The 15963-nt window shown below is 40.8% G+C and overlaps 1 protein-coding gene across 1 annotated transcript in view; it reads left to right on the top strand.

The window, feature by feature from the left end:
* Positions 1-15963, top strand: part of LOC136429568 (uncharacterized) — a 53408-nt gene that overhangs the window by 21862 nt on the left and 15583 nt on the right. Inside the window, exons 19-42 of the mRNA XM_066419401.1 lie at positions 462-724; positions 3059-3206; positions 3322-3540; positions 3900-4068; positions 4656-4942; positions 5097-5294; positions 5531-5666; positions 5766-5940; positions 6213-6351; positions 6597-6860; positions 7737-7942; positions 8326-8557; positions 9986-10192; positions 10429-10534; positions 10658-10774; positions 10936-11103; positions 11823-11971; positions 12172-12300; positions 12422-12560; positions 13938-14124; positions 14234-14445; positions 14671-14783; positions 15074-15193; positions 15521-15649. Coding sequence (XP_066275498.1) covers positions 462-724; positions 3059-3206; positions 3322-3540; positions 3900-4068; positions 4656-4942; positions 5097-5294; positions 5531-5666; positions 5766-5940; positions 6213-6351; positions 6597-6860; positions 7737-7942; positions 8326-8557; positions 9986-10192; positions 10429-10534; positions 10658-10774; positions 10936-11103; positions 11823-11971; positions 12172-12300; positions 12422-12560; positions 13938-14124; positions 14234-14445; positions 14671-14783; positions 15074-15193; positions 15521-15649 — 4212 coding nt within the window. The remainder of the gene's footprint in view (positions 1-461; positions 725-3058; positions 3207-3321; positions 3541-3899; positions 4069-4655; positions 4943-5096; positions 5295-5530; positions 5667-5765; positions 5941-6212; positions 6352-6596; positions 6861-7736; positions 7943-8325; positions 8558-9985; positions 10193-10428; positions 10535-10657; positions 10775-10935; positions 11104-11822; positions 11972-12171; positions 12301-12421; positions 12561-13937; positions 14125-14233; positions 14446-14670; positions 14784-15073; positions 15194-15520; positions 15650-15963) is intronic.

Here is a 15963-nt window from a genome sequence, read left to right as displayed (position 1 = left end):
ATGAATCCAATTGGATCTACACCTCACACCCACCTAGCAGCTATAAAAGAGGTTACATAAGAGGTCAGAAACCTAGCATGTAACCAATAGAAGTATTTATTATACTGGTGTAATTTCAGCTTTTTACAGTAATTGTAAGTGGGTCAGATCTAGTGTGTGGTCAACTTGAAATAAACTTAATCGCTGAATTGCAAAACAAAAATCTAATCAACAAATTGAGATATTTTGGTCTCGGGAAGATAATTATGTACCTTGATTATCTTTTTTGCCACATTTCAACTTATTCGATAGAAAAATAATCTTGTTATAAAAGCAATTGCATTACTTTTTGAGTCTCCCGATCCCTCGTTTTTAATGAATTGGCAAAACCGTAGACATTGTCTCTTATAAAATGTTAAAGGTGGAGACTTCTTATCATTTGAGAAATTTCCGGGAAACTTCTTTCATCTTTAAACCTACAGAGTACGAATACAACTTCTACTTACGTGACATGGGAGGCACCACATCCTGGCACCTACTACTGCACAGTTGTCGCCTTTAACCGTGCTCTGGAGCCGTCAGACCCCGTGTGTTCAGACGGTGTGACCGTGGACACCACCCCGCCCGTGCTGACAGAGGTTGTTGTGGAAAGCGCACACTTCAAACCCGGACTTCTCCGGGACGGAGACGGGAACGTCTGGCTGGTGGACAGGAAGGGGTACAGACAGCCGGCTCCAGAGTGTCGGTAAGTCCCTATAAAAATGTTTTATCAGCAATTGATAATATAAGTAATAACCCGATTTTGTAATCTTCCAGGGGCCCAAATTAAAACAGCCATATTTTAATGAAAAAGTGTTCAGAATATAAACTGTAAAATGAGTAGTTCACATGTCATGTTTTTTTTCTTAATTTTTTTAATTTTTTAAACATTTTATTCACAATATACATCAATGTTACAGCAAAATATATTACACTTGTTACAATGTTGGCACCAAAGACTATATGACATTGGGTTACTGTACATATACAGGCAGGATGGTTCAAGATTAAACCACATATCACATAAAAAATGCTAATTGTGTCAAAGGAGATAATTTACATCAAAGTAACATATTTACAGTGTATTATACATTGTGTGCTAAATCAGGTTATCAGTTGTTTGGGTCCAGTTTACTCCACATTTTAAAGTAAATTACACATTCATGACATAAAACAGTGTAACTAAAAGGTCGTCAAAAACTCAAGCTAAGAAACTAGAACGTCCCTTATACATAACATATCATAACAAGCTCAGTTCCTTGTTTACAAAAGTCATCAAAACTCATCAATAAAAGCTATCTATATTAATCAAGAGGTAACTAGAGGTTCACAGGCAGAGGTAACTCTGTTCTTCATTTCCCATTTAAAAAGAATTGGCAAATTGTTTTGATGTGAGGCGGGATTTTGGGTCTGCCTCAGAGATATCCATGTTTTGAATATGACCCATTTAGCTATAGATATAATTAGTATTCGTCTTTTAAGGTGGAGTATGTTCAGAGGCTGAGTGACTTTTCCTATTGTTACTTCTTCAAAATCTATTGTAGGATTACTGCTACTGAAAGGCATGTAATGCTGAACTGTGTCCCACAGGTCTGATAATCTCTTACATTCCAAAAACATGTGTCTATAACTATCAATATCTCCACTATCACATAGTTTACATATAGGATCTATTATTAGCCCATTTTCATCATGTATTCTCCATTTGTTTAATTTTTCACCACACGGCAGTATTTGATGTAATAGTTTGTAATTTAGTTCAGCTATTTGTGTATCCTTACATGCAGTTTTGCAGAGCAAATTCCAAATCTTTTTCCAGTCAAATAATTCAGTGAGATAAAAAGTTGTCTGCCATTTCTGTTGACAGCTTGGCAATACTGCATGTTTAAGAGCAAGTGTAGAATAAAGTAATTTACAGGATTTTGTTGTAGCTATAAACTGATGTGGGGGCGGGATTACAGGATGTGTTGGGCGGTCATCTGAGAAGAGTGCATTTTTGACAAGAGTTTTCCAGGGTTGGGTAGGGTTTATACAGGGTTATTTGCTCAATTAAAGTACTGGGTCGGTGGCTAAGTGTAGGGTACTAATTTGATGAGATGAATTTTCCCCTGGGGAATAGGTCTTTCAAAGATATATTATGCCTTCTTTAATCCATTGAGGGAAGAATAAAGTTTTACCTTGTGATCTTATATTTCTATTACACCATATTATCTGTTCTTTTAAGGACTGGGGCCTGATGTCATTTTTTTTCTCAACTTTGTGATAGGATAAAATGACTTCTTTATAAAATGTAGGTATATGGATGAAGTTTGGTCCATCGCCTTCTTTTTCAAAGTTCATCTGTAAAATAAGATTATTGGGACCAAATGAATTAACATACAACAGGGGGAGTGTTTTCCATCTAGATTTATCATTCACTATCAACCTATATATCCAACGTGATAAGAGTGCGTTATTTTGGTAATCTAAGTTTAACATGTTCAGTCCACCCATTTCAGTGGGTTGGCTTATAACATCTCTTTTGATTTTGTCCTTTTTGCCTTTCCATAAAAACTTGAAAATTTCTCTTTTTATAGATGTAAAAACCCAGGGTGGGGTAACAATCATTGCCATATTGTGTATAATCTGGGAAAGAGCTAATGACTTAATGATAGTGATTTTTCCATACAGATTTCTACATCTCCAGACTTGCAATGTGTTTTTCAGCCTTTCTATCTTTTTCTCCCAATTTAGAAGTTCACACTCATGGTGGAGGGAAGAGTTATAGAAATAGATGCCTAAGGATTTTATTGGGCGCTTCGGCCAAAATATATCTAGGGGGGTGTCTTGTCTGTCTACATACGTTCCGATCCATAGACCTTCACATTTTTTAACATTTAACTTAAGACTAGAAACACTACAAAAATTGTGGATATGTATGAAGGCATTTTCCATAGATGTAACGTCAGACACAAATAAAGTGGTGTCATCGGCCACCTGTGAGATTTTAATTTCAACAGTATCATCAGAGTTGGTTTTAACATGTCATGTTTTGTTGCAGGAATGTGTCAAGACAGGTAGATGACATTGACCTATGGCCACTCTTCCGACTTCCAAATGACACGATGCACAATGGGTACACTGAAGAGATAGACTGCCGACTCTACGTAGAACTATCAGCCAAAGCATACGTGTCTCGTGAGAATATGGTAAGCACAAGAAAATATGGGAAGCACGAGAAGTATGATATTCCACTAGATCCCCAAATTACATCAACCGATCAAGATATTGCGAACTTTAATAGTTTTGACCTCTTTATTTTAGTTATCGGTCCATTGGGACGGCGAGGACCAGGAAAGTGACATCTATGATTACGAGGTTGGGTTGAGCAGTACGGAGTCCCCGGACCTCCCGGACATACTTCCGTTCACATCAACAAACTCCCGTTCACACTTCAGCACATACCATCCCAACCTGGGGGAGGGGAAACAGTTCTACCTGGTGATAAGGGCCATCAACAGGGCACAGATGGTTACCACTAAGGTAAAATGTGTTTTTGATATGAGTCGTAGTAAAAAGATGATCCTGTATCTAAATATGTTAGGCGCAGCAAATACTAGATTGACCCGAATTTTTCTCTGAACGACGGCTATGTTAAGATTAGTGTTGTACTTCGTACTTTGTACTTTTTAAGTAATCTATTGCATCTTAGCCTCCTAGTCCTTGAGAATATTACAGGAAAGGGGCATATGATGATAAAGTTACAACCTTTGCTTGTAGAAGCACTATATATGTTAAATTTGCTATATTCGTAGTGATGTAAGGTAATTCTGTGTTCTCAAAGCTTTTGCTGTACGCATTAGATGGATAGTATCGTCGATAAAAATCTTCTCTTCGGACAGGTTCTCGGTCCGTACATTGTAGATTCTACGCCGCCGACGTTCTCAGGACATATAGAGGTGACATTGGAACAACAAGGCGGAAACCGCATGCTGGTTGGACGATGGGCAGGTGGCGCATTCTTTGAGGCCGACGGAGACGGTGCTCTCCTGTTCTTTGACTATGCTGTTGGTAAGAAAATAATTCAGATGCCATGAATTTGAACATCTTTTAAGAAGGAAATGACTTGCATTTTAAGTGTTGTCGGCTATGTCATGTCATTATCCTGGTCATTCATGCTATTGTTCAGGATCTTGTCAGAATATTATGTAATCGCATCTTCCATAATCTGCACTACAATAAGAAACTTGCCCCATAGGAGCCATAAATAATGTACATGTCAGGGTAGAGACAACACTCTGAGAGAATCAGCAAATCTGTCTGATCGGAGTCTCTGTCGACAGACCTCTAATCTGAATCTGCAACTGGCAGATCTCAACGTATCCTGCTGGTAGATTTCCCGCGATCGGAGTTTGTAAATTTAAAAGACATAATAGATTGTCATTTAAAGTCATAGCTTTTTAACGTATAACTGCCACTTTATACATCAATGGACTAACTTACATTTACAAATGGGAGTCTGCCCTAATACACACCTAACAACCTGGTCAGGATCTCTACCTGATACCGGTAGGATCGGCAATTCTGTCCAATCGTATGCGCAATCGCTACCCTGACATATTGTATTTAACCTTTGTTAATTGTCCTACTTTTCACAGGCCACAGCCCTGGGAGTTCCGAAGTACATCCCTTCACACCACTGCCATACACTGATAACGACCTGTGTAACGTTACTTTCCCACCGTCGTGTGTGGCCGTCCCTGTGTCATCTCTGGACTGGCAGCTCCACGGGACGCATGCGTACTACATGTCTGTCCGTGCGGAGAACACCGCTGGTCTCAGCCTGGTCGTCTCATCTAGTCCGTACGTACATGTTCTAGACGTGCCGTCCAAAGGAGTGGTCATGGAAGTGCGTGATGCACAACTGGAAGCATCTGTATTTGGGGTGAGGCTGAGACTATATATTTATACTACACAGAATACTAAATTGAAATTTCATTTGGAAGTGAGGTGTGATGGGCTACATAAATCTGGTCCAATCAGGACATGGCATAAACAAAACTGCCATTATACTAACGAGTTTATGACTTCTGTTTTAGCATGAGGGCGATATCGACTTTCAAAACACCACCGACGAGCTCCATTGTGAGTGGCGAGGGTTCTCCCATCCACACCTTCCAGTGACGTATCAGGTTGGGCTTGGTAGATCACCAGGTACTGATGACGTCATTGCTTTTTCTGATGTAGCAATGGAGACGCACTTCACATGGAATCATCTACACCTCCAGAGGCTTCAGGTAAGCTGGCTTTCTGTCAAATGAATCCAACGCTAGGTAAATGCAGGTTATGTTGAATTGTCTTTGTTCTGTGACTTGAAAGACACCATGTGATTTTACATAGGGGATAAAGCTACATGACATTGCATGCAGGTTAAGGTAGTAAAACGAATCTTGTCTTACAGCATTATTTGTAGAGCACATTGCAAAATATCTGATTAATTCTGTTCATACAAAAAATGGAATCTATTTTACAGGTGTATTATGTCACAGTTATCGCATCTACCGAGGCAGGGAACACAACTGTGACGTCAGATGGAGTGCGTGTCATGCAGAATGATGACGTCAGCAACGGCGCTACCGTTTACGATGGAAACGGATGCAAGGCACTTGGTACGGCATGCGTGCATTTCTCTAAGTCTACTTAATTCGGAGCAGATTTGGTAGAGGTAGATAGAAAATGATCTTTTTTTTTTAAATTGGTTACAACAGGCTACAACACTACGTTTTCACACCACGCTGATATCCCGTATGGTGACTGTGCAGAGGACATCAATTACCAAGCTTCAACTACAGCCGTCAGCGCTCATTGGTCAGTTGCAGATGAAATACGGCCGTTTATCCGTCGTATTGAATGGGCCCTTGAACGGGAAGACACTATCAATGGGTGAGCTTTACAATAGCATTTTACAAAAAGCGTATGCAGTTTCTGAAGAAAGTAAACATGTCGCTGTATTTCAAAGGGTAGTTATACCGACTATAGATTACAATGCAGATACAGAGCATGTATTCACACATTATCACCAAGAAGTGATCTTCATGACTGTAATTTTAAAATCAATTCATGTTCACAATGGAATTAATGATGCCGTTTTGTCAAGTACTCGTGACCATTTGGTACTATCATTCCCATATCCTGTCAACGTTTTTATATTTTAGTTCTACTTTCTGGGAGAAGGTGACTGATTTCAGGAATGTACAGATGTCACTTGAAGCCACCTGGACCTCCCTCCGTCTGACGAGTGGAGAGAAATACCGGTCTGTGGTGAGGCTGTGTCATACAGCTGGCTGCTTCAAGGTACTCATTCTATCATATATTGCTCCTTAGTTTCGTCAGTGGTCCTTGACCTGTAGGGAATGTATCGTTTTTAAAATCAACTCATCAATAAACAGTCGCACTCTTTCTTGTCTTCTTCGTTACTTTATGTACAATTCTTTTGTGCAATATCATGCCTTGATTCTTTAGTGCAAATTAAAGAAACTGAAACAAACAGTGCCTAATGGAGATGATCAAATCTATTTACCTCACATCTTCTCCTGTAGCCGGTGTTCAGTGACGGATTCAGGGTTCTACACGAGTCCCCCATCCCTGGTCCGATTTTAGACATCCGATACAACAGCACTGCTAACGTCCTGACATTCACATGGGAACGGTTCACTCACGGTCACGTGACACCTGGGTCCAACAGCTACATGCTCGGGTACGAGTGGACGCTTTCCAGTGAGATGTCATCACAGCTGACTGAACATGGTAACGTCATACTGCCATGGCAGAACATTAGAGGTCCCACATCGTCAGGCACTAAGGTAAGGGAGCCATTTATGCCATTGGAAATGCACCTGAAGCTCCTGTCACATTGCTGCCGACCGCCCCTCAAGCAATATATATCAGTGCTGTCAAATCAAATTCGTCTTTGATCCTATTCTAGCTGCACTTCACTCGGCGGATATCGCGCTAAAGAATTAAATGACGTCTCCGACTTTGTTTTCAAAATTGTTGTCTGCTGGTGCAGACTTCTTTTAAAGACTAGTTGGCAGCCTCGCCGACCAACCCCTAACCACAGATGACCTGCACACGACTGACTCCGAACCATTGTATGGAAAAGGTCGGGACGCCATGGCCGGCTTTCTGTGACAAGGGTATATCGAGGAAAGCGCTTTACTGAAATCAAATTTTTAACTTTATCTCAGTTTGTTGATTGAACATTGCGTGAGTAGTATCTTTATGCTATAGCTACCTTCAGAATCATTGTTAAGTCACCTTCAGAATCATTGTTAAATGCCATACGATCTCCCAAATGTGCCCTTTACGTTCCTTTACTGCAACATGGTGTCGGTACTATGAAATTAAAGAAGATATAAGATGGACCTTTCTTGAGAAACTATCGTAATGAGGTAATCTTAAATCTTAACGGTACTCAGTGACAAATGTGCTAGATGTTGGCACATCGGCAACCAAATCCGCAGTGTGTTTTTTTGGCACACAGTTTGACAAATTAGCCGAATAGGCTCGGTGGGCGTCACTCCACCGTCCGGGAACCTTCCCAAAGGCACAACGTCGGGGCATGGTGAGTATCGAACTCGGGACCTATTGATTCCGAGTTCAACACTCTAACCGTTACGCCACGACGTCACTAAAATACATTTTCTTAAATACATGCATGAATCTTTTATATGTTTCAGCTTACCCACATTGTGACATTGGACCACCCCCTATACTTCACCCACTGCCTGCGTCTGCTGGTTCGAGGCTATAACAAGGCGGGGCTGTCCTCCAGCTCTGCCCGGGATGTGCTCAACTGTGACACTGACAATCCAGTAGAATTCAGGACGCCGATTGTCATCGATGCAGTGGGCGAGTATGACCAACATTCTCCCAACAAGACAAGGTATGGCAATGAAAGAGAGTAGATAGAAATTCGATCAGTCCTCGGATGCATCTCAAGTTGAAATGACTTAAAGCCTATATAGATCGCGTGACAAGAACGGAGGTTCAAAGGGAACTCAGTGGGTCAAAGTTGCCCGGCAGTCGATATCGGCCACCGTCTAGGTTGAAGGATGGTTGATGAGAATATGAAGTTGGCCTCTTTCAGTCCTCTTAGAAAGTTATCCTGCTCTGTGTTAAAAATTCTGACTTTGTCCAAACTCACCGAATGCCCTTGAAATTAAATGTGAATTCAGTGTTGGACCTCTGAGTTTGATGAGCTGGGGCGTCTGTTAAGTCTGTTTAGAAATGAGACAACAAATTTGAGACAGATCTGTTTATCTACAGGGACATATACCTTGAGATCAACCAGAGATGGCCGCTACCTGATAAAGAGTTCACCCCGGCTTCTAACAAACTATCAGCTGTCTGGCCAATATTACGTCACGGTCTGTACAACTGGAAAGTCATCTCTGCAGACTCCATACGTCGCTGGGCTTACGTCACTCCCCAGAATGCTCTGCGTTACTCTGACTATGAATGTGACAGCCCAGAGGTACTTGCTTGCGGTACAACAAAGGTATTGTCATCGTCAAAACTCTTCATTGGTTCATTAATTTTGGATTGCACGGCGTCTTTTGTTTGGTCCTTTTTGTGTCTAATGACACATAGGGAAGCAGCCATCCTTGCATTCAAGAGAAGTCTAGGCTGCATTAGTATTGAATGATTTATGCCTATCGACGATATGACTTTATCAGTTATGATCAAATGCATTTGATGCAAAATAGGTGTCAATGCAGCTGCAACACATTGAGATTTAAAGGCAAAGACAACCCCAGAGGACAGTGTTCTGGTACTGCTTATAATACATTTCTGAATCCAAGAACGTAATTGTATTGGCGACTTGACCTTGAACCTGGAGTAGGCATCCGTTGCAGTATGTATTATCAATATTCTGATAGCCCCCGAGTACCCTTCAGATTAATTACAGCCAGGCGAACAGCCATTGGACAAACTTCACCTGGGGCGCTCTTAAGAAATCTTGGGTGAAGCTAAAAGATTTCATTTGCAATGTGTTTCTGGATACTTGTTTGTGAATTTATTGCCTTAAAAGCTGTATTTTTCACTCGCTTTAGGTCAAAAATGGAACTTAATTTTGGTCAATTATCCCTTGAAACCTATACTTAAGACTTAGAAAAAAGGCCCTCACAAAATGGCACGCCCTTAGGAAATCTAGGAACGATGTTGAAACAAGAAATGCGAAGTTTTTTTAAAAAAACTGGCCACGCAACCATTAGATAATGGCGAGGATGAAATGGTGATTGTACGTGAATGGACTTGTATAGACTTCGTTACGCCCAGCCCTTCCCATCGATCGTCACATGATGTACATGTTGCTCGAAAACCGTCACAATTTTTGCCGCCTTATCCTTTTCTGCATAATAGCTAATGGCCACACTATTGTCCTATGTATTTTATCAGTCGAAGTAAAAATCAAACCTTCTCGGATGCCGTTTAGATTGCCAATAGGAATCGGATTATCAGCAGTCTGCGCATACACATTTGTCAACTATAGTCAGCCATTTAGCAATGGCAAAATGAGACCCTGCACAATACCAGCAACCGCATGGCGGTTGCATAGCAAAAAGAAATTGTAGCGTGTGTGTGAATAGTTGATCAATTTTCACCCGTAGAACTTAATTCTCCAATTGCGTTGACCAATAAATTAGACCATAGGAAACAATACTCAAGGGATGATTCCCATCATGCATCACACCCCTTGCGTCTGCTTGAAGGGGCACTACTCAATTCCTGGATTATAAATGGTTCATTTAGCGGTTAATCTGTGAATAGATTTTACAAATTTGGCTGGTTTTGTATTCATAAAGATGTGGTATTTAACAAAATAACACCCACTTCTGGGGTTTTCTGTGCTCAGTTAAAATAGATGATATTGGCAGAAGCGGTCTTCTCCAACAGAAGTTTACCTTTGTCTAATATGTTAAAGGATAATTTCGTGAACGTACTCGGTCTTGCACTCCGCCACGGTCGACGGTATCACATCTGTGTCCACGCCGACCAGACCGTCCTGCAGTTTGAGATGTTTGACCAAACCCTGGCTGAAGTAGACACCTGTTCTAACGGCGTCACCGTGGACCTGACGCCGCCTTTACCTGGACAGGTGTGGGTCAACAGGAGGGACCAGGATTTTCAGGTAAGCTATTACAAGTCGACCAATGTTTTCAAACGTAACTCTATGTAAGTCATATGTTAAACTTTAAATCACCAACTTTGCCATGTAAATTTCTGGACGGTTGTTAAAACTAATGATTTGTCGTCGTAATGAACTCTGCAGCATATCCAAAATATAGCTGTATGCAGCTTGTATTCACAGAAGAATTGACTGATGCATCATTATGACACAGAAAATTATAATTTTGTTCCCTTCAGACTTCGACGTCTGAACTGTATGTTTACTGGGATTCGTTTGTTGACGTGGAGGAGCATGGGATGTCGTCTCACCGCAGCGGCATACAGAAATACGAACTGGCAATAGGTGAGCATTATCTTAAGGCTATAAGATGACAATCAATCACATAAGTAACATGTATACGGACCTATATTTGATCGCTTTTATTTATATACATCATAGTAACCTTTTTCCTACAATGTTCTACAGGATCTTCGCGCAGCGGTGTGGACATTAAGAAATTTAAAGACGTGGGTGTGACAAACATGGCCATCATGCGCAACCTTCGTCTGCAACATGGACACACCTATTACGTCACTATCCGCGGTAAATGGAATTTAGACCAGCATTTTATGATGAAGATCTGCACGATGGTTTTGTAATTGATAATGTCATTTTCAAATGGAAAAACATCTCTTGCTAGGCTTCTTTTGTCAACAAAATACCGTTTGGTCCAAACATTTTTTCCCGTAATCATTGTCCCCCAGCAACCGATTACGTCGGCTTTGCGGTGACGAGTGTATCACAGGGTGTGACCATCGACGTCACCGTTCCCATGGTAACAGAAGCCACGATTGACGTCGGCGGCCGTTATCATCTGTCTACGTCATCAGTGACGGCGAGATGGGATGGGGTTTTCCTGGACCCAGAAAGCGGTAACAGACATACTATTGTTATAGTGAAAAACTTACAATGTACGAGTGTCAGGATGTAATGCCATTAGTATCATTGCAGGTTCATTTTCGTATAAAATGAGTGGGAAATTGCAATATACACACATATAAAGGCACACGTCTTTTGAGACTGAAATATCAAAATTTTTGTAAGAATTTTCACGGGCGATTGAGTTTGTTTTAAGATGACCACACCATAGAAAGTTCGTCAGCAGCAAAGATAAGCCCCCGTACGTTGAGTAGGGATTGACCAACTTACAATCACTATAAGATGCTGACATTACATCTGCATCATAATTCATGTGTCTTCAACATAGATGCCAATTCTAACTTCTAAACTTTTTCTACAGCTAGTTGAATTCAATACCGAATACGAAATTTCTTGATGAAATATTTTTGTAGCCTACTTATCAATTAACTAAAAGAAACAATTTCCCAGAAATGAATGGGCCACCCAGCTGTTTGAAACGTCAATAAACTAGTAAAGCAATATCTGTGAGCAAATACAGCATATTTCACCCGGTCCCTCCCCATGCAAAAATGGACTGTTCTAAAATCATGCCTGGGCAAACTTGAAATATTAAAAAAAAATGATTCTTCAAGTGCCAAATACGCCAGTCCGAAACACTCTCACTCAACCGTTTGCATAATTAATGCATTCCAAAGTTTGAATTTCTCAACATCACACGTGTCAATGTTAGGTATATCTCGCTACGAGTGGAGTGTGGGCTCCGGGCCGGGTCATGCTGACATCATGCCGTTCACACGAACCGAGTCTGAAGCAACCGTGTCAGACCCAGCACTGGATCTACAGCTGCAGGAGGGACATGTCTACTATGTGTCTGTCAAGGTACTTCTATACATTAAGTTATATTTATGAAGATTAGCATAATTTATTGTCATCATAATGAAACTATTTGAAGGAAATCAAGTCTTAGCCACGAAACGTCTTTTTAAGCATTTAATTACATTCTCTGCTTAACAACGGAAAATGATTCATAATACCAAATATCCTAAGGCTTTTTCAACGTTGTGCAATATAACCTCCAGGCATATAACGGAGCAGGACTGTCGGTGATGGCGGTGTCATGGCCGACTGTGGTGGAGAGCTCACCGCCTGAACCCGGGTCTGTCTATGACGGGGTTTCATCACCGGGCCAACAAGATGCAGACTTTCAGGTACTCTGAAAAAAAAGAAGAAAGTACTTAATGACCAAAATACACGATCTGACTCCCATCGGTCAGATTACAACATGTATACTATTTCATAATAGATAACATGACTTTTGGTTCCTCGTAGACTGAGTTGGATGAGCTGCATGCGAGGTGGACAGGTTTCCATGATGCTCACACCGCCATTTTGGGGTACGAATGGAGTGTGGGGACATGTCCCGGATGTGATGACGTCATGGAAGCAGAACATGTCGGCTTGCTGACCGGTAAGATATATCACTTGCTTGTGTCATCAAACAACTTAGAGTAAAAACCCGGCAGGCCTTCGTTGAATTAAACTTAAAACATTGCTGCCATCAACATAATCCGTCAATTCCTCTCGCCCTGGAATTATCCAATAGTCTAGTCAAGCCAATTTTGCTCTATCGTGGGGAACCACTGGAGACATACAAACGCTCAAGGCGAAGAGCTCACCTTCAAAGAAGTATCCGAATGAAAATGTTAGATAATTAATGAATGGATGAATTGATGAATGAAGACCTTTATTGTATGTTCGTGCCCCGAGGGGCTAGATACAGGTCGTTTAACATTAACCTAACTAACATGTAAGTGACATATACAGTGAAATATATACAGTACATTGTGTAAACATTAATTAGTATCTACCATCCTTCCCCTGATATTGGGTGCATATGTAGATATAACTAGGGCTATTCGTGTCCATGTTCGACTTAAGAAAAATTATATTGAGAAGCTGAATGTTGTATATCAAGCAGACGTATTGAGAAATGAAAAATATAGCAACGTAAAATTTCTGACAAGATTACGGATTTAGAACGTGTACTGCTTAACTACTGTAAGCTTTGGCTTGGTGTTCGAAGAAGGGGTTAATGCTGCTGTGATGGGCAAGCTAGGCATGTTTCCACTGTATATAGATACCTAAACACGACTGATTAGATATTGGCACACAAGATTACAGAACATCGTCTAAATGATATTTCCTTCCAATTGGAGACAAATGATAAGGAGCTTTAGTAAACTTCATATAAAGTCACTTACTGTTTACAAATCTGAAATATTTCTAAATTCTCACTGAAATTGCCAACTGGTATAGGTCTTCATACACTATCATGCGGTCGATTGGGAGTGCCCAAAGACTAGTGCTGGGTACCTAAAAGTAACATTAGGTACAGGTATCGGTACAGAGGTTTAGGTACAGGTCCAGACCTATACCTATATCTGAACAATTTGAAAAATTAACATGTGTTTTTCTGAACATCTTCAAATATGACAGAAACATAAATAAACTGTTTTCAACTTATCAGTATCTTCATTCAAAGAACATAACTAGGTTTACTACCGCCGAACTTTCTTGACCTTGCTATCAAAACTCCCACTTGCCTGAATGATCTGTTGCGGTCACATTTTTGGTGTTGCATGAGGCAATGGGGTCAGGAGATCAGTCACAAAACAAGCACATACTTGGTGTAAATCTAATAGTATATCGGTACAGTACCGGTACTTCATGATCCGGTATTTTGGACCTGTATCTAATCAATTTTTACGGTACAATACCGGCACGGTACCGGTACGCAGCACTACCAAAGACCCTATCATTATAAACGTCTCCATGTCAACTACAGCTGTTTCTGCCAGTCATCTTGGTCTTGTTCCTGGGAAGAAGTATTACGTCACGGTAACAGCCTGTAACGCAGCGGACCTCTGTACGTCTGTCTGCTCTGATGGCGTCATCATAGACAACTCCCCGCCCGCCCCGGGCGTGGTGTTTGACGGGGTGGATGATTGGGACACCCGCTTCCAAGCATCAAGGTAGGTTTATACGTAGTTTATATCTTTCTACTGCTTTCAATCTAATAGAGTTTACCATACCTATATGCCTTGCCGTGTGCTTCAGTTGATCGACGATTATCATTATCAGGACGACTCTAGGGGCGCACTGGTTCGGCTTCCATGACCCACACTCAGGCCTGTCTCACTACGAGTGGCGTGCAGGCACGACTCCTGGCGGAGATGACGTGTACCGCACCACACGGCTACATCTGACGGAGCTGGTCCACATCTCCCAGCTGGACCCGCCTCTTCCACTCAACCAGACCGTGTACGTCACAGTCAGAGCCTACAACAAAGCAGGTCTGTCAGTTTTTTTTTCTTGTGTAAAGGTTACTACAAGCGAGTTCATTCCGCTTTGATTAGATATTTATTATTATTTGTATACTCATGATCGTTATCATAGTCATCATCATACTCGTTGTCGTCATCATCAGCATTATCATAATCATCATCATAATAATCATCATTATCCGTCGGCCATCAAGGTCAGAGTCAAAGGTGTAACGAGGTGCATTCTTGTTGCAGGCTTGTATGTTGAGAGAACGTCCAACGGCTTCTATATTGATGAGACCCCTCCAGTGATGCTGAAAGAACCACAGTTTGATCTGACACAGGGAACAATTGTTCCTGACACTCAGGTTATTCATCTGTTTATAATATTTTTTTAAATAATCTAATTTATTGGTAGGTTATTTGATAATATGATTAGAGTTTTTGTACCAATATTTGTTGGTTATTTAAGATTAAAATTACAGTCTGTATTGAAACTATCACAATGTAAACCTTTGCGTGTATGATTTATATAGTGTGACTCCTTCAATCGGTAGTATTCATACGAATTTTATCATTGGATATCCATTGTACAGAAAGTGTGACTGTTCAATATAGCGAAGCAAAAATATTTGTTCCCGACGTATATATCCTCCAGGTATGGAGAACAGCCTTGTCTCTGAAGTGGGAGTTCGTTGACCCCGAGAGTTCCATCGAGCGGCAGCACCTGTCAGTCTTCACTCACCACCAGGCAGGGATTGATATAGAACCTATGGAGGTAAGGAGCTAATAATACAAGTAATTATGCTAAGAGTTTGGCAAAGATAAAGAGCGTTCGGAATACAAAAGTAAAGAAACTAAGAGAGCTCAAAAGACGCAAAACGCAGTGGACGAATTCAAAGGTAAAGAAATTGAAGAAAAACTGAATGCAACTGAATGCAGCTGCAGTACGTTTCAATGACTGCAGATGCAGAAATAACTGGATGTTGATGAAGATGATGATGATAAAAGAACGTTTTTAAACTTTGGTTTTGCTTCTTGTACGATTATTTCTTTTATATTGCAACTCCAACATGAAAATGTTTTCTTTTTTTCAATAATTTAGATAGCCGGTTCCGTCCGTGACTATTGCTTCACTAATTTGTCGTTGCATGACGGAGACACCTACTACGTACGGGTGGTGGCCTGTAACGGCGCTAAGCTGTGTACATCAGGGGAGACGAGTGGGGTTCTGGTAGGTTTTCTAATGCTATTAGTTAAGACAAATATTCAGAAAATCTTTCACATTACATTATCTTTAACGTTGTGAAGGTCAAACTGATGGAGGCACTCAAACTATGAACTATTCATGTTGGTGTTCTTCGGGTTTGTCTCTGCAACAAATATTCGGCAGTCTCCTATTTCCTATAGGTTTTGCTCTTAAATGAAGCATTACGGATTTTAGCCGCAAAAATTAAAGAATCTGTGGAAATTAGAAATAAAAGATATTTGCGGTAGGTCAATAAAGGTAATAAGATACACAATACAAACGTTACTTAGTCAACTGGA

The sequence above is a fragment of the Branchiostoma lanceolatum genome, chromosome 3 (assembly GCF_035083965.1).
Source record: "Branchiostoma lanceolatum isolate klBraLanc5 chromosome 3, klBraLanc5.hap2, whole genome shotgun sequence".
Lineage (NCBI taxonomy): Eukaryota > Metazoa > Chordata > Leptocardii > Amphioxiformes > Branchiostomatidae > Branchiostoma > Branchiostoma lanceolatum.
Note: the sequence above shows the minus strand (reverse complement) of the source record. Positions and strands in the feature narration are given on the sequence as shown.